Source organism: Leuresthes tenuis, unplaced genomic scaffold (genome assembly GCF_036924035.1).
Source record: "Leuresthes tenuis unplaced genomic scaffold, fLeuTen1.0.hap1 SCAF_10, whole genome shotgun sequence".
In the NCBI taxonomy this organism is placed as follows: domain Eukaryota; kingdom Metazoa; phylum Chordata; class Actinopteri; order Atheriniformes; family Atherinopsidae; genus Leuresthes; species Leuresthes tenuis.
In genome coordinates this window covers 18,688,624-18,709,547 of record NW_027325364.1, presented here as the reverse complement: position 1 = coordinate 18,709,547, position 20,924 = coordinate 18,688,624, and the positions used below count along the sequence as shown (strand labels likewise).

The following is a 20,924-nucleotide window of genomic DNA, read 5'->3' as shown; positions in this document are numbered from 1 at the left end:
TTTTTTCACCACAAGAAAAACTATTAGTGATCAGTTTTCCAGTTAGACTACTCGTAAGTTTCCTCTTGTTGTTTATTCCCACTGTCACCAACTGCTTGTTCAAAGAAAACAGTTGGATTTCTTTCTTTTTAAAGTGCCCTGAGATCACTTGTTATTGTGAATTGGTGTGAACTGGTATAATATGAACAAAACTAAATTTAAACAAATAATCTGCTCATTTGTGTTGCTTTCTTAAATCACAAATTTCTGTCTGCAGACAAATCAATGAAATCAAAGCCAGTTCGTGATGCCATCAACATTTCATCAGTGAATGAGACTGAGAAGCGTTTCCTTCTTTCCAAAGCTTATGTAGCTTCCCTTTATCCATAGTTTTCTGATGGGAATTTCAAAGCACGATGGATGGAGTCCTTAATTCGATGTTTTTTTTTAAAGGTTCATCAGTGTTGCCTAAACATGAGTCACCTTGTAAGGATTACATAAATACAGGCACGGGTCCTGGGATCACTCTAATCTCCTGCTATCTAAACGGTTAAACCTCACTTCCTTTTGTTCAGGGGTTTTTTAGTAGGAGCCTAAGCCAAAAAACAAAATGCACATTTGTGTGCAAATGAGAGATGAGACACAGCTTGCATTTAAACAAAAGTGGCATGAAAGCTGCTAATAGTTGTCACAGCTGCAGCATTTCATGCAATTATAAATGATGTGAAGAAGTTTCCTTTGTGGAAAAACAGAACTTCTACTTAACTTCTCGGTACACGTGAATTCAATTTTTTGAAACCATAGTTGGCACTTTGCTCTCATTTTGGCGAGATTAGTAATGTTCTGTACCTCCATCATCACTCCTCATCGAATTCTGCCTTCGAGCGCATCCATCTCTATCAATTCTACCCCTCATCCTAGCACCCTCTTCCTCTCCCTCTGTTTCTTCCACTAGTACATCCTTACATTGTTTTTTCCTCCATTCGTTCGTTTTCCTTCTCCAAGTCTGCCTAACACACACACACACACACACACACACCGTCTTTCCGTACTTAGCAGAAAGACAGTGAGCAAACATGGTCTTTCTCCGGCGTACAGACACCAGGCGATATGTGTAATCTTGCAGAATGATGACTGCTGAAAACAGAACTGTCTCTCACACACTTTCCCTGTACAACACCGAATCTCACTACGTCTGCAACTGTGTGTGAGAAGAGCAAAATGTGTGTGAGATCTGGCTGTGTGTGCCGATGTCTGTGGATATGTGAGAGGTGGAGTCAGGCGCAACATTGTAAGTTTTCATTGGCTATAATATTGTGGCGCGTAATGCTGCGTAGCGCACACTGAGCCAATCAGAAGACCCCCAAACACTCATTTTATGAATGAGATGGCATGTATGCAAGGTACACTCACTCGGAGCAAGAATACTCTGCAGTGATGTAATACAATCGCACTGAGCAGCAGAGGCGCCTGAAACAAATGCAGTACGAGCTCAATCAGAACAGAAAAATCTCGATTCTGTTTCATTGAAAATGCCCTGACGAGCCTGGAAAAATCAAGTATTATATGTTACGTGTGGTTAAAATATGTGTGAACGATTTAAAAAAAAAAAACTGATTTGCATGAGTTTGCCACAGAAACAGCAAAAACACTCGAGTGCTTCAGCTTAAGTAGAAAAAACACTATTCCTACCTCTTTATAAATGTAAATGGAGCTTTTAATAGCGTTTAGAAGCAATTCCTTATCTAAAAAGGCACACGACTGAGATGATAAAGCTTCTTTTGCCAACGACATCTATAATACCTGCTGATCAGTCCTCACATCCTTTTATCTAGACAGCTCACAACTTCTTTCTGAAACCCATATCCTCTAACCGTCTGTGTCCAAACCAGGAACTTAGAACGCCTCATTTGGCTGACATTGTATACCAGGGACTAATTTTTGCCTAACCGGTATGTAAAATCCTAACTGAAGAACTGTGTGTGTGGCTGACTGTGCAGAGAGATGATTGGGAGGGGAGCTGATCAGCCAAAAACAATCAAAAGATCCTGGTGTGACTTTCCATGAAGGGTATATGTGTGTGTGTGCGTGTGTGTGTGTGTGTGTGTGTGTGTGTGTGTGTGTGTGTGTGAGCACTCATGTGCCTTTCAATGAAGTCACTATTTGGCACATTGCTCTGCTACTCAAATGCAGTTTATTCGTCTCAGTATCCTATCGTGGGTAAACAGTGCCCCCCTTGGTTGTCGACAGGAACAGCAACTGAAGTGTTGAGACAATGAAAGCAGGGGGGAAATAATACAGGTGGTTTTCATATGGTGTGACATTACATAAATTAGGTGGATGGTTATTTATTCCCTCAAGTGGCATACGAGTAATCTGTTAAATTTGATTACAAACAAATTATGATAGATGAAAGTAACACTATGAGCTTATATGTTTCATGTAAGTACTTTAAACGTTACATTAAAAAAAAACTGTACATACGGGCCAAGAAGCGGTCTTGTGAAGAGTAAGCAGGGTCCCTTTCATATAAATAAACTTACCTATCTTCTTACCTTAAACACACCCTACATTTACCCTTAACAATTATAAGCCTCATGCAGGACTTAATGTCTTCCAGGATCAGGAAACTCTTTATTTAAATAATAAAGAGAGGTGATTTTAATGTACATCTTACATAAGATCATGCGTATTCTTCAATGATTACACGTTTGGAATGTTAAAAGTATGAATAGGAACAGAGTGTGCCCCCCCCCCCCTCCATCCAAGGATGACCTCATCTTGATATTGCAGAGATGTTTTCTTTCAAAAAAATGCTTCTCCCTGGGCCAAGGCTGCCACCTATGGGCCAGAGTAAGAATTGCTACTATGTTTCACACCAGGTGATGTCATACCTTAAAGAAAGAAAGATTTAGAGAAGGGGATGAAAGAGCGACAAGAAAGGACAGGGGTGGGAAAGAAAGAAAACAGGCAGGAAGGATGACAGAGAGGAGATGATGTCATGTTTTCAGAGCAGTGGAAGCAGTCTTTGTCTGGGCTCTCTTCATTAAACTGCTAAACGACGCTGGATCTTAACAGTAGATACAGCGGTTAAGTGCGATATTGAGGTGTGATTTTTTTTTTTGTTTAAATCACAGCCTTAGAAAAATAACTGACTATTATGTTCAGTCTGATCAGCAAATACACACTACACCATTCAGGAGTCCATTTTGGTGCTGGTCCTTCTAGATTTTTCCACACTACACCACTCACATTCATCTCCACCTCCACTAAGTGCAGCTTCCCCTGATTTTGGGAGTGGCAGTAAATTCCTCCTTCCAACAATCTCACATACCTATACAAGGAGCGAGTAGATATTCACAGAATAAAGAACTGAGGTAGAAGGGGATGCAGCAGAGAGAGGAAGAAAACACAAGAAAGCAAATTAGGTAAATAACAGAGGTGTGGAGAACATGAACTGAATTAATCCTTCAGCATCTGCGGTGAGACACAAACCTTTAAAGAACATTGTCAGGAACTGAGAGAGAAACAGTAAGGCTAAGGGAGACCAAAAAAAAGATCTTCCATCTGTGAAAGATTAAGTCAAATTTGGGTGGCAGCATGAGGCGAAATCAATTTTAATCTACAGATCGTAACTGAAAGAGAAGGGCTCCTTTTGTAAGACCCACCCTTTCAGGAGTAAGACGAGCTGCAGCTAAAACTTGCATTCAAGCGGAGAGAGTTAAAGAGTCACATATTCAACAGGGTTTAAATTGTTAAAAACGTGCCATGCTCACGGGGGGGATGATATACGAGCCCGTGGATTAAAAAGGTAACTTCCAGTTGAACTCTGAGTTTTCAGTGTGACGAAGACAGTGCACTTCTCAACATGGTGCATCACCATGGCAACTTATACAGGGAGTCCAACGTGCCCCAAAGCAGGATAAATTAGAGAGAGGAAATCGACACATGGAAAAGCACTGCCTCCAAACCCTAGAAATCATTTTGGAAAATGGCACATGCTGATCTAAAACAGAGAATGACTTCCCCAACTCAACTTCTCCATCTGAAAGGTAAAACGATACATGTATAGGTTCTGTTTTTGAGATATGCAGCTTATGCAATGTTTATAGAAAGTAATTCAAACGACTGATAATCAAATAGCACAAGACATTTCATAGCCTGAAAAGATATCTTTGGAATTAAACCCAATAGTACCGGTTGTTCGGTATTTGGAGGAGCATTTCTAACAGCCAACCATAAGAGCCGGGGTTGCAAGCGAAAGAAGGCTTCAACTGTCTTGCACACCACAATATTTCCTTCCTGGCTTTGACCTCTGCAACTGTGAAGATACCCTGAGCATGCTAAATTTACTTCTACATACCCCTGTGGTTGAGGTAAACACACACCTACCGGCTCAGAGATGCACACCAGTTGAGATAAGCATGTCCTAAAATGGCTAACACAAAGAACTTCTCACAGATGCATATTGCCTTGCAAAATATGAGCACATTTTTTTTTAACCCTCTTGAGCTTTTAAATCACTACATGATAATTCATCTTTCTCACAGACACACACACATCTTATCTTGAATAATAATAATGAAGAATAATGTCAAATACTACAGAATAAATCCATTTGATGTCAATTCCTCTTTGTGCAACAGTCTGTATTTTGAGATGAGTTGTAAAATTAATTCTTTCACATGCTAACAACAGAATTTAACCTTATTATTCAAGAGAGCATTATATTTAAACCGCTGACACATATAGCTGCTGTGAACATTAGGAGAACCAGAGAAGCAATGGGTACTGTATTCATATTCTGAGATAGATGTATTTCCCGTAAGTGGGTCAAAGCGAGGACAAAGAAAAGACTTTGACTTCCACAGTTGAGTAAATTACACATAGATCTGTAAAGGAAGCTATTAACGCCAAAATATTAAGCCTCAGTTGTTGCTTCAACAAAGGATCTGTTACCAAATAAAAGCCCATGTGAGACAACAAAGTGAAGAGAGACTAAGGAGAGAGACGACCTCATGGGACAGAAAAGTTGAAAACAAAGAAAGGTGGGAAAGATAAAAGAGATCAAGAGTATAAACGACCAGATGAGGGCAAAATCTGTTGGCTCATGCTCAGGAGTAAATGGTCTATAGTACATCTGTGCGTGTGAATGAGTGGGGACATCTGCATTTTTGAAGCATGTGATTAATGTCTCTCTATAGCTGTGAAGAACCCATGGAGAGGGAACCGCCTACGGGGTTCACGCCTGCTTCTTCCTTTGTCTCATTTACTCTTTCCACAAGCAAAAAAAAAAACAACACACTACCACAAGTAAAGAGACGCAACAGAAACACTCATTCTGCACATTTAGTGACACATAACAAGGAAGAGAAATTTAACTTCTCCTGTGATAAACCACAGGTCATATCCAAAGAGCAGGAAACGATCAAACTTCAACTTCAACTGACAAACATCATCTCTGCCTTATTCTTGTTGTGCGTTTCAGTCTTTCTCACCAATGCACACAGACAACTAATCCTCATTAAAACAAAATGGATTATCTGGATCATAACATGTCTGGCCTTAATGCAAAATCATTTAACAATGTGCAATGTTGCACCTGTGAAGCCTGCCGGACTTTCTGTTGTTTTATTCTGTCGTCTTAAAGCATTAAAGACGATTCCTTAATGACATACGTGTGGCAAAACACAAATTGCATCTGGTTCGTTCAGATCGGCAGACTCTAAATATTGGTGGACATCCGCAAATTAACCATTTTATTGTGTTTGTATTTGAATTATATCCGTTTGTTCAAGTTTACCACTGGCATTACACAATTTGGTCGACTCAATTCAGGGGGAAGACAAAGTGCCTCACTAGAATACGGCTGATGCAGAGCCGCAGCCTACTTTCAATCCAATACTGCCCCCTTGTGTTTAAAAAGATTATTGACTCCAACTCTATAAAAACAACCAATAAAATGCATCAAATGACTATTTGAGCAGTATGTTCATATATGCATCTTATATCCATCCATACACCTATATCATGATTTCAGAAATGTTTCTATCTGTGGTATGTTGCTTTGTGACCTGAATTGCTTTGTGAATAGACTTACTTGTAAGATAAACAACAACGATGAAACATCTCTTACCAGTCATCTTGTATCCGCTGGCAGCGAGCTGTCCAGCCATGTACTCTCCATCTGAGTTGTTATGACTGCAGCCCCATGTTCTCATCCAGATCTTTTGTGTTCCGGGAATCAAGCTAAAAATAGATGACAGTTCATTTAGTCTGCTATGTGTCATGTTTAAAACCTAAACTATGCAGTCACGTGATAAAGGAAAGGAAAACGTCTCTCGCTTCTAAGATTTTTAGGTCTCAGGACCTGCAGTCTTTTTTCCTCTTAAAAAAAAAAAGAAAAGGGAGGATTGCAGAAGAGGTATGTGGAAAAATACATACACATATATGACTAGCTTGGGCAATCAATAGCTTGAAGTAATCATATTCACTATGAATGTAATAGTCTCACATATCATTGAGAAGGAATTTTCTCTTTGCATCATTCCTTCAGCTCAGGTTCGTGGGTCCCAGCTCAGGTTTTCTATCAGGCTGAGGTCTGGAATTTGCAACACCTTGACGCTTTTCTTTTTGCATTTGTTTTTGTGAGAAATCTGCTGGGGTACTTGGGATCACTGTCCTGTGCACAACCCAGTTTAAGCCAAGCTATAGCTGTCAGACGGCTGGCCTCTCATTTGATCTTTAAGATTACTTTGGTGTACAGATGACTGTGATGTGCCGAGTTCATGTGGCTGTAAAAAAAAAAAAGATTCAAAATCACCTTCCCTCCACCGAAGCGCTCGACAGTTGGTAATAAAGTCATAATAACAGAAAAAGTAGAACTTGTAACGCACTTTTCTTCACAATGTTGCAAAGTGCTGTACAAAAAGGAAAAAAGGTGAATAGGTATCAGATTGATATTGATAAAAAAAACAAAAAAAAGGGTGATACATGTATCAGACGTGGCCAAAAGCTCTCCCAAAGAGAAAAGTTATCTGAAGAAGATTTAGTGTGTCTGACTTCAGTGGGCAAAGAGTTCCACGAGATGGGGGGTGTATCTTTTTACCAAACTGTTGAGTGGGAATAGTTATGACAGTATCTGTGGCTCTCAATCGTCAGGCGATAACATATCAGGTCTGAGATATATTTTGGGGCAAGGCCGTTTAAGGCTTTGATAGAGCGCAGTGAGATTTAAGAATCAGTATGAAAAATAACAGGGAGCCAAGCCCAGGGGTGATGTGTTCATGGCTTTTTGTCCCAGAAATAAGCCCAGCATTTGGGATCAACAAGAGTCAGCAGTGAGCCTTGGCTGATACTCTGCGGCTGTTCAGGTGAAAATAGACAAAAGCATGCATAGCTTTCTGTAAGTCAGCAGCCAAACGAAATGACCTGATTTTGGAGACTGTTTAAAAGGTGAAAAAAAAACAAGACTAAAAAACATGAGTTACGCATCAAAACTAAGGTTAGAGTCAAATGTTACCCCTAAATTTTTAGCAGCCTTGATGGTGATATTTTAAAGACTGCCGAGATTAGAACCAACGGAACCGAAAGATTTGGGGTCCTACCAAAATAAAACTCAAAATTAGCATCTTTAAACTTAAGGACATCCGGGATTTAACAGCAACGGGTAAAACCCAGATTAGAACCTGCTTTGTGTAATAGGATAATACTTTTGTTGCAGCATAAATAATCAAAACAGTTGTGAGTCACTGCTAAAACAACACTGTGTTTAGTTATTGCTGTGGGCAGGAGTGACCTCCTGTAAGCCTCCAACTGAACACACTCCTGACTCACACTAAGACAGAGGAGGTGCTGTGGAATCCATCTGTTTTTTTTTTTACAAAGGAGTATTACATCAACTCACAAAATCCACATTTTTTTCATAATGAATGACTGAAAAAGCAAAGTTTCACTGCTGTGTTGCCCAGTTATACCATCACTGTTTGTAGGCACAGTTGAACAGAGGTTAAAGCCTTTATAATGTGGTCAGAGCAAACATTCGACATACCTGTCAGCTTGGAGTTCTTCATCGCTCTGAAGCTCTTTCTTCTTTCTGGACCTTGGCAGAATACTCTTTCTGGCTGACTGTCTTTCGTGAGGAGTGGGGTCACTGGAAGACACCATGTCCTCAATGTCTTCAATCAAAGAGTCACAGGCCGATGGCATGATGAGCTGCAATAATCGGACGAAACCTTGGTCATCTTGAAGCCGGCACATACCTCAGACTTTAATGACTAAAACTTTATACGCTGACCCTAACCCGTAAAATACAATCCATTTTGGTCAAAACTGTGGGGAATTATATCATTTTAGCATGCATCTTATACTTCGATTATACAAATTATAAAGGCAAGAATGACACTATATGAGCTATACAATACTACTTTATCTTCAATTTTAGTTTGCAAGTGCAATACATTGGTTGAATTGTTTGCAAAAGTAAAGTAAAACACTGTTAAATGTGAAGACCTGGCATGTTACAGCCGTTCTCTGATAATAGCCATAACACTGATCAGTTAGAAATAACATCAGATTATCAATTAACTGACTGATAGAGAAATCAAATGTTTTGCTACACAGTTAACTCCTTAAGAAAATATGTCCAATCGTTGAGGTGACAAGCTTCTCACACTGTATTATTTTCCCCTTTGTATCAGCCATACAAAATAAGCCTTTTCTGTCAGACCTCATTTGACAGCAGCAGGAGGAACCAAAGGTTCGATGTTTTTTCTCTAGGTCTGGGCTTAAAGCGTTGCTCGGCATCCTCCAGCATGTCAACAGCAGTCAACTTTAAGCGTATCTTGGCTGCTGCGTTCACTTTCCCAGGATAGCAGCTGCATTTCTGGCCAATGTTTATGTTGTTAACGTTTGATAAAAACCTGCATATTTTGTTCTTGTTTCGAGCACTTGTTCGGTGGAACTGTGTAACCTGGTCTTTACTGTTATCGTTGACTGACTGCATACAACACAACATGTGAATAATGCGCAAGAAATATATGTTGTTTAAGAAGAGGTGACTGCTTTCAAGTTACATTACCCTTCCAAGCCGAACATTTTTTCTCATCTGTAACTTAACCGCATGCACACACTTGGTGGACAATATGAGCTTTGACTGATATAAATGAGAACCACCTGTGTAAACCCTTAATTTGCTGGATATCTAGCCACTTTTCGTTATATTTTCCTGGGCAACACTGCCAGGCTATTAGCTTGCCTAGCCTCGTTAGCAAACCACTACCCACGTGCCTCCAATTCTGCACAAACAGACCCATGAAGATGCGATTAATTTCCGTTACCTTGGTTGCAATGGGCTTATCAAGTCCGACAAATTTAAATGCCGAGAAAATTATACTGTAGAAATGGACAGTTTGTCGTTATTTGCACAACAAAAGCTGTTGTCAAAACTCTTAGACCGCCATACTTGTTCGTGTACGGAACGCGAAGAGGGACAAACGAGATAAACGTGCGTTGTGTATGTTGTCAAGCAATTTTGACCGTCTCATTGGTGGTGCGTTTCTGAACGATAAAAGGATGGTTAAAACTACGGTTCAGTTTTTGCTCCGTCCTGACGCTTTTCCCCTTTATGATGTACGCAGTCTGGAGAGAATAATTTCCCCCCCAATATTAACTCACCACTATGATGACAAAAAAGACAGGAATTGAAACACTTCCTTATTTAGATTGCCTTTATTCTTTTTTTTCTTCAATTACAAATGCCCAGAGTACAAAAGAAAAAAAAAATCCATTTAACTCAAACTCCCACCCCCCCACACTACACACAAACAAATCAAATTCCTCATTAAACTGATGCAGAAACAATTTGTAACTCAAGACACATCAAAAAAACATCCAATTAGTTTACTTTTAACATTCAAAAGCACTTTCACCAATGCATTCAAACTGCTCTTTGTTTTTTTTTATCTTCCAGTAGTTAGTGGAACCAGGCAGCAAAAATTTTCATGTTACAGTCAAGTTTTCCTATCAAATAGTTGCTTTTTCCACATAATCTTTACAGAGTACTTATGGATAAGTCATTTGTATTTGGTAACAGCTGAAGAATAAAACCATAGCCGGAAAAACACCGCTGTTTCGATCTGGACTATCGTTATCATTTTTAAGCCAAATAACTGCAACATCTAATCACACGTCAGAATCATACAATAGAAAACAACAAGCTGCAATTTTATGTCACCCATTATACAAAACACTACCTTTTAGTGGCGCATTAAAATCTAGCATTTCATCCGAAATTTATGGAAAAGGGGTTTCTACTTTCCCAAACATGTTTCCACCAGGTTAAAATAATTCAACTAGATTCTGGTTGCTTGAGAGAATTGAGAGAAAATGATCTGGGTAAATTATAGAACTTGGAAATGAAGTCGTGGAAAAAAAAAAAAAGGGGGAAAATAATTTTCAATACGTGTAAAATGAAATAAATAGGCCTATAGACAATTTGTAGTCCATAAATAAGGACATTTCTGTGCATTCGAGTCAGTTTTCGCACATTTCCGGCTGCGGCACGACGCTCACAAGGAGGCCGAATCCTCTGCCCCACTGACCGGGTTGCATTTTACAGTCAACAGACTGAAACACTCTCCCAAGAACATGTAAATGGCAGATACAAATTCTAAAAAGTCTTACACACTCCCTTTTGTGAAACATGGTGTCACAAAGGGAAACTCTTTAGACGCCTCGGCTGCGGACAAATGTAATCTCTGATCTTGGCTCAGTGGTCTGTGCAGACGATGTCTTTTGATGACGAGTCAAGGTTGAACGTGAATGAATAACTGCATGCAAGTATGAAAGTGTCCAGCTTTTCGGGGGGGGGGGGGGGGGGGGGGGTTGTTTCCCAATAGATGCTCTGTTTTGTTTTTGGGGGTTTTTTTTCCACAAAAACATAGAAAATCAACGCAATACGTTCGCCCAGTCCCCTCCCCTTCGAGCGTACACCCAAGAGGTTTCATTTGAAATGTGAGGAAGTCATTTATGACCAGAGCTATGCCAAATTTCAGGGGATGTACGATTCGACTCAACTGCTATATAATACAAAGACAATTTCTACAACAAGAGGGAATTCCAACAGACTCACACACACACACATTATGGCATTGACCTCTACGCCCTATTACTATTGTTCAACCTTTAGAGAGAGGTAGCCTACAGTACCTTGTGCATTGGAGAAAAAAAAAAAAAAAAGAAGAAAAAATTAGAAAACTTTACATAAATTTATGCACGGCTGGCTTATTCTTCAGCGAGCCGGTCAAACAAGTCATTCACACTGCACACGCAACTACTCGAGCGTACGCAGATCCGAGTCGGGTGGGGGGGGGCATCGACACTAGCAGCAGAAAGATTACCTGTGATCTCTAAAAGCTGGGGCTTCAGATGCGTTCGCAGCCACTAACCCAAGCTTCTCTTGAACCAATAAATGCAGCGACTCTTCCAACACTCAAAGTATAAATGACACTGAGTTTGTTTAAACCGTATATCAGCCGTTTTTCTTTTTTTTTTTTTTAAATAACATTTCTTTTTTTCTTCTTTAAACCTTTTCTTGTTAGTAGGGAGAAAAAAAATGTAATTACATAGTGAAATCTTTTGTTCCTACGTTGACCATAGTTTCATTAGTTATTAAGTTTTAAAAATCAATTAAAATAGTCAAGTTCTCGAACCTAAAACAACTGAACCGGACCGTCTCCGTACACGTTGAACAGGCAGTGCAAAGTGATTCATGATGGAACCTGCCCCGCACAGTCGAACTGAGGAGGGGTTTTGGGGGTGGGGGGGGGTTGGTTATGGTGACAGGTAGGAAGCAGCTAGCTCAAAGGAGTCCTGAATTGATGAAATGTGTGTTGGAAGTCATTTTCAAGCTAACATTAACACGTGTCCTCACAGAGCTGACTATCTAAGTAAATCAGGTGCTTTTTATAAACTCCCCACTCCTGAGGGGCGATGGCTTTTCCGAGCTTCGTTTGCAACAAAACGTCGGTTTCTAGTTTCCGAAAGACAAAAACTGTCTGGGTTTTTCTTCTTCTCTCCTCTTTTGTAATGGCGAGCATTTTTGTTCACGTCATAGCAGTTACAGTTGTCCCCTTTATCGTCAACGACGGGATGTACGTCTGTCTTTGTTAAGAGCGTTGAGAGGATTCCAAAAAACAGTCCCCCTCCCCTCATGCAACTTCCCGACAGAGCGTGGACAGGACAGGTGAATGCCCCGCCCGACCCACCCGTTATTTCACTGGAAGTCGTGAACGCTGCCCTCCAAAATCGCCCAGTTCTCTTTTTAAAGTTTCTAATTTCTAAATTGTTCTACATTTGCACACAGAGAAGTCTAATTTTTAACAGTCAACAGTACAAGCTTTCAATCATAGATCATTGGTGTAACAGAATGAAATCAATAAGAATTCTTCAGACTCCCCCCCCCCTCCCCACAACACATGGCATTAACTCATTAAGGGTTACCTGGATTACTCTGCCTGGTATATGCAGATAAACCTTGTATGGTTTATCCTACGTATGCTTTTAGGTCGAACTGATACGCTAAACCTAATCCTGTCGACCAGGACTTGTGTAGTAATAATGCCAGGTGGTGTGGGAGTGTTTTCCTTCGAGCTGTTGGGCCTTTGCTAGTCTCTCTGTACAGCGGCATAAACACTACATCAAACAGAGAGGTGGATTCCCTTCGTGTTTATACCGCCTTTGTTAGATACCATCCAGTGAAAGAAAAAGACGGCAAAGGCTTCTCACTGACCGGGCTGTTTATCATTCATACCATTGAGAACACGGCATTGAGCCCCTGTGGGACAGGAAAGCCCCTCAGCGTTTCATCCCCATCTTCTTTTAGCGAATGCTAGCTGCAGAGGAGATCGTCCAGTCCAAGCGAGGGCATTTTATCAAAGTCACAGGCGTCAAACAAGTCGCTAATTCCCTGGTCATCTCCCAAACCTAAAAGGTAGTCATCCTGTTCCATGGGAGGCCCGAGGTTTAAGAAAGGCCCCAAGGATGGCGGGATGGGGTCCTCTGCCTGCTGGAGAAGACTGGTGTAAGTGGACGAGATGGGGGAGAGAGTCGTCACGGCGACGGCAGACGATGAGGCGGGTGTGGACAGGAAGGAGCTGGGAGAAATGGTTGTGCAGCTGGGATCTGTGCAATAAAACAATAAATACAATGTATAGTCTCTTCATTGCCATACATCAATATAATCCAAAAAAAAAAAAAGAGGTCCAAGCTACAGTATGGTGGTATCAAAATATTCACAATTTATTGTATTTATTGTCTGATTCCTCTGGTCAGAAAGGGGATTCAGAAAACAAACATAAAACTCATATGAACCGGGATGCTTTTAAAGGTGCCACACTGATACCGGAATGAATTAAAGACCCGATATCTGACCACAACGCACCTTGACCAACTTTGAGGAAAGGCGAGTTCCCATTGATATCTGTGTTGCAATTTTTCACAGGACTCCTGATGTCATTCTCCTCATCTGGGCACAGCAGGACTTCTATAGGGCCCTTGGTGCTGGTCAGGTGTATAGATAAACTCTGCAGAGAGGAAATAACCCATCAAATCACAGGAGGATGGACAGTTCCAGTTCAAAAATCAGACTTCCAGTCTCATTTCCAGCGCAATGCATCAGTGCTAAACCACCATGTGCACACATCAGGTCTTAATTCGTGGTGCACTAACCTCATCAGGGTCTGGTACTTCCAGTTTGGTGTCTGTGGGCGCTTTGACGACAATAACGGTCTGATCTCTGAGGCTCCCCACCTGTTTGATGTCTTGGTATGTCACATAAGCATATGTGGAAACTCCAGTGTTAAAGAAATAAAACCAACACCAGTATGGAACACGTTGATGCTGAACATGCGTGTATATGCAACATGTTCTGGTATCAAAAACCCGCTACTTTACATTTCATGTACAACATGTGACTGAAGAGACTGTTAGAGGAACGGAGGAGCTTGAACGCCCCGCATCATTTAAGTGCCCTGTATGGGGGAAAAGAGGGTAGTGGATGAAACCGTGACGGTGTGTGGGAACTGTGGCACAACAAAGTCAAATAACAGTGGAGGCACATCAAGCATGGCCACATATTTGAAGCAACATCACCCCAGTGTTTCACTGACAGGAGTGAAACGAAGGCTGCTCAACAACCGCATATCACCGCGGCAATTATGCAGCTCCTTGCTGCACAATCCGACCGGGCTAAAGCCATCATAAACGCTATGGGTACGTTTATAGGTGCAGACATGAGGCCAAATTCAAATTAAAGGAAGGAAATAAGCCTTTTTATGTTGCACTTTAAGTTGTTTTTCATTAATTATGTTAAAAAGAAGATATTATGCCATGCGCACATTAAGATGATTTTATATATTCTAATTTAATACATTTAAAAGTGTTAATAGACCAAACTTATGTGTATTTGTCTTTTTTTTTGCTGATCCGAAAAATTATCTGATCAGTTTTTAGATCCGTTGCACTCCTAGTGACGGTAGGTCCTTTCTATATAGTATTAGAAAATGAAGACCTGCCTATAAGCTTATAATCTTTTTACTGATTTTCCAAATAAGGGCTAACAAAGTACACTGCTCAAGTTGATGTGAATAACCTGAAAATAATGAACAGTGCATATGAACACTTTTCAGAAACGGCCTTTCTTTGACGCCATTTACCTGATGGATTATTGCAAACTTAAAACGAAAGGTACCGCGGGGCTACCGCCAGATCCACAAACAAAAAGGATATCTCTGGTTGCCTTGTAACTCGCTCATGTGTCTCATATCGAGGGTGCATCTCTGGATGAGTTGCTCGAGCCTTTGCTCTTCTTCCTCGAGAGCAGAAACTTCGGCTGTCAGTCTTTGTCTCTGGCTCAGTGCCCCCTCGACCTCCAACAAACTGCAGCCCCTGCGAGCGAGAGAAGAACGAGGAGAGCCAGTTAGAGCCAGTTAGAGCCGTTTTAGTACTAGTTCAGTCTACTCTCCTGCAGCTAGCTGGACACCATGTAATGCAGATATCTCAGAGGGATTGTTTGATTAAAAACATATAGAAGTGCTCTTGGATTAACAACATCCTTAGATTCCCATAATCCCATTTCCTGTAAACCACAATGATCTACAAATCAAAATATGTAAGAGATCTTTATCTGTGGACATTTACAAGTCCAGTAAATGAAATGGACTGTATTTCTGCAAGTAACATCTGTCCTTAGGCCAACCAGATCTCATTCAAAAGACACGGAAAACAGCGCTGAGTCTTAAAATAAAAAAGAAATTAAACAAGCAGTGAACATCGTCATAACAGCAACTCAGCAAAACACGGGGTAATAGAAAATGCCTTCATAAACCGGCGAGTACGGTTAATTCCCCATTCATAGACTTGTGTGTGACAAACAAATAAACGAGGACACTGGAAAACTCGAGTGGAGCACATTTAGGTACCTTCATAAAACAAGGAGATGTGATATGGATCCAGACAGGAGCCACATCCAAACAAGTGCAATTAATCATGTTTCTCCCTTTACTTTGGGGGTTACTTTCTAAATAAAGTCATGTGTAACAACCCAAAGGAGGCATATCCCAGATCATCATCACTTACATCCACTGAATGTTGTTCTTGGATTTCTTCTTGATCAGATGAATGCCTTCGAGTACATTTGTGATATCGTACAGCCGTCTTTTTTGCACCTGAAAGAAAATGCAGATGACACTTACACATTTAGTCGATTAAACAGCATACACCAGTGATGACAGAAACCACCGTTAACAGTGTTTACAACTCGTTTTTGTTTGTTTTTTTTACTGATTTTAAGAAACTTTGCGCATCAAGAGCCGACTGAGGAGTTGTTGGAAACTGAAAACACTCCACAAGTTACTGGATGAACAGTTTATCACAAGCTGGCTTAAAATAATTAGACTGCATTCACATTACCAGGCTGAAAGCATTCAAATCCCCCCCCCCTTTTGATGCGTCTCCTGTCTGACTTTTTCAGGACTGTGTGGACACAAATATCTGACCATCAATACTGATGTTCAAATCCGAGTTCTACTCTATACTTCAGTATCCCGAATATATCAGATTCGTGACTATGCAGCGTTCATATGAATCAAAGCGACCATTTTCCTGACTTGCATGTGCCGAGTGCTGCCATCGCCCCGTCGGGTCATCAACCTGCAGCACTACTTGAAAAAGCTCGTCCGGCTTTTCTTTAGCCGCTCAATCTTTTCCCCATATGGCCGGACAAATGTTTGCTGTCCTGTAGAGCTCAACGGCATCCACAGATTTACATTTCGCATGACATTTTTGCTTGTTGTCGTCAAGCATTCAGCATGCAACTTCAAAATCTCCAAGGGCTCTCGCACAGCGAGTCGACAATCGCTCATCAGGAACGTCTGGAGCATCAGTGAGTGTCTGACTCTCTTGAGATTTTTTATGCGTAACGCACCGCCGCCGTTCTGTCACCTTGTTCTGTACGATACTATCAAAAAGCACTAAAGACACACACCGCTTCAAAGGCTTCTTTTTTTTTCTTTTTTTTAAAGTAGCGATCAGGTGCAATTCCTCCAGTGATGTGAGAGACGAATTACGTTGTACAGAAAGCCATTTCTTCAAGTTATTGCTGCCAAAGGTGGTTCTAGAAGCTGTTGAATGAGGAGGAGTACTTCTGATTGCACCGCTACTGTATCTTAGCTTAGCTTTTTGGTAAATAATTAATGACACAGCATGTTCTATTCCATGGGTTACCCATCTGAAGTTGTTGTTGCTTAATTTTATGACCTAGTAAAGACCAGGCCTAAAGTGAAAATATTGGATATCAAATTACCTGTAAGGTTTCAGCAGCAAGGTTGAGGTCCAAAACACCATCGGTAGACTGAGCGAGCAGATCCACAAACTTCTTTGTCAGCAGGCCCAAAGAAGTGTCATATCGCGTCTTCTCTGGTGGAGATTTGGGCGCTGAGGGTGGACGAAAAACAGGAAAAACAGATATTTAAGCAATTCAAGCAGGTTTTTTTTGGTTTGTCATTTCAAGCCACGAGGCAGTTGATCCACATCAAAGGACCCCGTAGTCGCCCTGGCTTAAAAAGAAAAGGAACAAAACAGGCTTATAAGGCCGAGCGGCGGGGGCCAAAAGCAGCATGAGGCAGAACCGTACGATTCAGACAAATCCAAGACAATTTACAATCACTCTCCCCCATAACCTGCACCTTAGAAAGACGGCTTGGGGTGAGTTTTTCTCTTTAAACGACACAATGCAGACAGGATACGCTCCCGTCCTTGGAACGCCAGCTTCTCACCGGAACGCCACCGTTTTCATTTCTGCCTCCACATCATCAGATCGGAGCATCCACACCAGCAGACTGAAATGTGTCTCTCGGGCCGTGTGTCATCTTGAGTTTCGGTACGGTGCCTATTTTTTACCCATGAGCTCATCGGCAGGGAAGCAGCTCTCGGCGAAATACACACCTATAACATTTGACGGTCAACCTGTTGACCTCATATCAGCAACAATACACCCCTCGCCATGTCTCGCTTTTTATGTGTTTCAGACGCTCGAAGCAAATTCAACGCATATCTTGGGGTGGGTGGGGGTTAAAAGTTCAGAAATACAGAAGGTTTTGTGGATGCAGAGTGTGTGTATATCAGGCTAAACACAAAGGTTTCGTTTCTTGCACATAACGTCACTCAAGACACAGATTTGATTTTAATATTTGGAAATCTACATTTCTACAGTAAAGTGGGAGCCGTTGGGTAATGGCTTTATTCTCTATGTGTCTATCATATTTCAGTCTTTCTTATGACTGAAACCTTTATGATCATTGCTACGTAAAGCCGCTCTTCAACATAATAACGCCACTGTCTTCCAGACGGAGCATAAAGCTTCTGAATCGTTGCCCTGTTAAATTCTCCCTGCGCTGCACAAACAGAACGTCAGACGTCACTTTAAAACAAAAAAATTAAAACTACACATCTGCTTCTTACTTCTAGGCGTCTTTATCCGTGCACCATTGGCTGCCGCGGCTCCTCCTCTACCTCTTGGAGTTCTGGCCGGCTCCAACTGGTACTGGTGGTCTGAATCATCGAGGGCCAACCGCCTCTTTGCCTTTAAGGGAACAAAACATCAAATGAAACATGGTTACTTTAGATATTTGGCAGACGCCAGTTATCACCGAGTCAATCTCACAGTGAATGACGCAACTGTCCTTCTTCAGCGAGTCTCTCAATAACGCAACTAAAAATCAAGCACATGGTATAACAAGTTCAACAGACCAGCAGAACTCGTTAAATGTGTTCCAACTGTTAATTAAATTCCACATTTCTGCATTCCTATTCTCTTCAGCCTTAATGACCCTGGCACAATTTTTTTCTCAATTAAAAAAAAAGTAAAGAAAAAGGACACCGTGATAAAAATCTTTCTGCATAAATTTTATTTTACATCAAAATGTCGATGCATCGTGTGAAATGTTGGCGTTTCATCATGCGTGTGGTGGTACAGCTCAAAAGCAGTGGAGCTAATTCCATTGCCATCTTTTCCAACCCCAAACGGCTTAAGAATGAGTCACATCGTCAGGATGACTCGAAATGCTGCACAGTCGAGCAAAAGAAAACAACACAAGCATAACCAGTGAGCCAAAAGCAAGTCATTTCCCGTTTATATTAATAAAATCCAGTTAAGAGCATTTTCCTCGCAGCACAAGCTAAACGGCCATCCCCCGACCTCGTTATGGATCGGATAGGACCCAGCTTTGTCATTCCTTTTCAACCCAAAGACGATATTGTAATCATAAATATAACCAAATGGTAAAACTAGGGATGGGCTGCGATTTCAAAAACCCCAATCAACTCCTGAAGGAACATTAAAAGACACATTTCTACCAGGCCAGAAAAGTTATTTTCTTTCAATTTGAGTGAGAGCACATGTCAACTTGCTGCCTCGGTACTTTTTAAAACATTTTTTATTTTTCAAACACCACGTGTTCAAATATCAAAGAACAATTATGACAAGACCTGCAAGGTGCTCAACTTTATTCCCCCGTCGGTGTGTGTTGCTTTATCTGCACAGACCAATTTAAAATCAATATCACACTCGAAGCAATATTTCCCAATCGTGCCTTTCAAACCACTGGGTCTGGGTGGCTGCTGCCTGTTGCCTTCCATGCTTTGGCTGCAGCTCTGCACCCAAATCCCTGGTTCTAATTTATTGGGAAACACTGGACTTAGGAACACTCCTCAACCAGTGTGTTCCAAGAACCCACCCTGTTTGGTGTCTTTAAGCAACAGTGTGCAGCCAATATGGGTGTACACTGCATGACTGCACGAGATCAGTTCACTTCCAGGAAATGAAAAAAAAAAAAATGCTCAAATCCTTTCCCAGCATATCTTAAATACTATCTGATTACTGATCTAGTGCAAGACTGAGAAGGAATAATGTGTCCTCTGACAGTCAAAGTGTCAGCCATTTTATATCAGCAAGCAGCTCCCCTCACCCCTCTGCCTGGTCATGGCTAAAGCCTGAGATACAGACTGGTTTAGTTCATAAAAGATGGATAGCATTGAACGAGCCCAAACCCTGAATGCTGCTCTAACTAATTCGTGTGGTTTGTGCATGTTGAGAATACAGGAAACGTGCAATCACCTCCAAAGCAACAAACTCGAGTTTCACTTTACTTGGCATGAAAAGGCACCACAACCTCACTTTATTAACAAAGAGAAGCACGTACAATACCAGTGCAAATCACACGTCAATGTGGACAACGAGTTATAATCTTTCATCATCAATAATGCTACTAGCCCTCAAAGCTAATACACTTTCAAGCTAGATCCAAGTTGGCTTGCATCTTCAGAGACGACTTGGAGAAATCCATCGAGTAGTTTCAAAACTGAGGTGGAGCTGCATCTATACGAGAGCTCGTGCTTTTACAAGTTTCACAACTCGTACCTTCTTATGAAGCTAGAACTCGAGTCCCCTACGGACAAGGCAGCCCACTAACCCCACCAACCCCAAATAAAGACACCAACAGAAGCTACTAGGCCAACGCTAACGTTACTCATCTCTTACCAATATTTCCATCTGGCTGCAAAGGTGAAGCGGACCCTAAAGCACCACGAAGTTAGCTAGCTCGCTGTTAGATGACAGGTCTGCAATTCTGCAAACGTTAAACTAACTTAAACTTGCTTTCAGTCCCCCCCCGTGTTAACAAAACACTTAACCAGCCTATTTGGGTAACTTAGCTAGCGGTAGTTAGTTAGCTTCATCGCTAGGGTTGAGTCGTGGGAATGCCTTGGCTAAGTAGCTAACGTTAGCTGCCCGAACAACAAGCTCGGCTAGCATAGCAAGCTAACATTTTGTCGTGCCTATGTCTGGTTGCGGCAAGCTAAATGTGTTAAAACGGGCTGTGTAGATTTTTACCGGCGGTCTCCCAAGAGCGGGTCGTTGTCCTGCTCCGTTTGCTGCAGCTTGTTGTGGAGTTGTGTAAATGTTGTTAACCTGAGGCTCGGATAAACACACATTTGATGTCTGTGTAACGTTGCAAGGCGGTGGTGTGGTTATTATTTGGATATACGTAGCATTAGATTGACCAGGGTTTAAACGATCCGAGAGAGCTGTTAAAATTATGTTATTATCCAGAGGAGAGCCCCCAACCCCTGCTAAAATCACTTTGTCCGGAGCCGAGGAGATCCCTCTTCTCATCTTGCGTATTCGGGGTAACCCCTTTCTTGTCTCTGAACTTTCGAGCACGTATGGCTGCTAATCCGTCGCAATAGTTACAAAAATAATCAGACCTAAGTAAAGACGAATGTCTGAATGATCGACTTTTAAAAAGTATTTTTCCCTAAGAAAGTGCATTTAGGCAGATGCAACGGATTTAAAAGTAGCGCAACTCTCGTCTCAGCCGTCTAGAAATGGC

The 20,924-nt window shown here is 41.3% G+C and overlaps 2 protein-coding genes across 2 annotated transcripts in view; both read right to left on the bottom strand.

Moving 5' to 3' along the window:
• Window positions 1–9,459, bottom strand: part of cdkal1 (CDK5 regulatory subunit associated protein 1-like 1) — a 200,245-nt gene extending 190,786 nt beyond the window's left edge. The window contains exons 1-3 of the mRNA XM_072394633.1: window positions 9,318–9,459; window positions 8,030–8,193; window positions 6,116–6,228 (exon numbers count right to left, since the gene is read on the bottom strand). Coding sequence (XP_072250734.1) covers window positions 6,116–6,228; window positions 8,030–8,187 — 271 coding nt within the window. The 5' untranslated portion in view covers window positions 8,188–8,193; window positions 9,318–9,459. The remainder of the gene's footprint in view (window positions 1–6,115; window positions 6,229–8,029; window positions 8,194–9,317) is intronic.
• A 2,775-nt stretch (window positions 9,460–12,234) lies between these two features.
• LOC140316699 (transcription factor E2F3-like) lies at window positions 12,235–20,924 on the bottom strand. The gene is made up of 8 exons (XM_072394632.1): window positions 20,426–20,924; window positions 17,998–18,118; window positions 16,841–16,971; window positions 15,616–15,704; window positions 14,767–14,925; window positions 13,708–13,822; window positions 13,421–13,562; window positions 12,235–13,161 (listed from the first exon to the last, which is right to left on the bottom strand). Exons 1-8 carry the CDS (start codon window positions 20,705–20,707, stop codon window positions 12,869–12,871), a joined length of 1,332 nt encoding a protein of 443 aa, XP_072250733.1. The 5' UTR covers window positions 20,708–20,924; the 3' UTR covers window positions 12,235–12,868.

Excerpts from the sequence above, each read along its gene's own strand:
- LOC140316699 (XM_072394632.1), bottom strand. The coding sequence starts at position 20,707 with ATGAGAAGAGGGATCTCCTCGGCTCCGGACAAAGTGATTTTAGCAGGG. Across the intron at positions 16,972-17,997 it reads ACGGATAAAGACGCCTAGAA|CGCCCAAATCTCCACCAGAG; the intron begins GTAAGAAGCAGA and ends GTCCACCCTCAG. Across the intron at positions 14,926-15,615 it reads AAGAACAACATTCAGTGGAT|GGGCTGCAGTTTGTTGGAGG; the intron begins GTAAGTGATGAT and ends TCTCGCTCGCAG.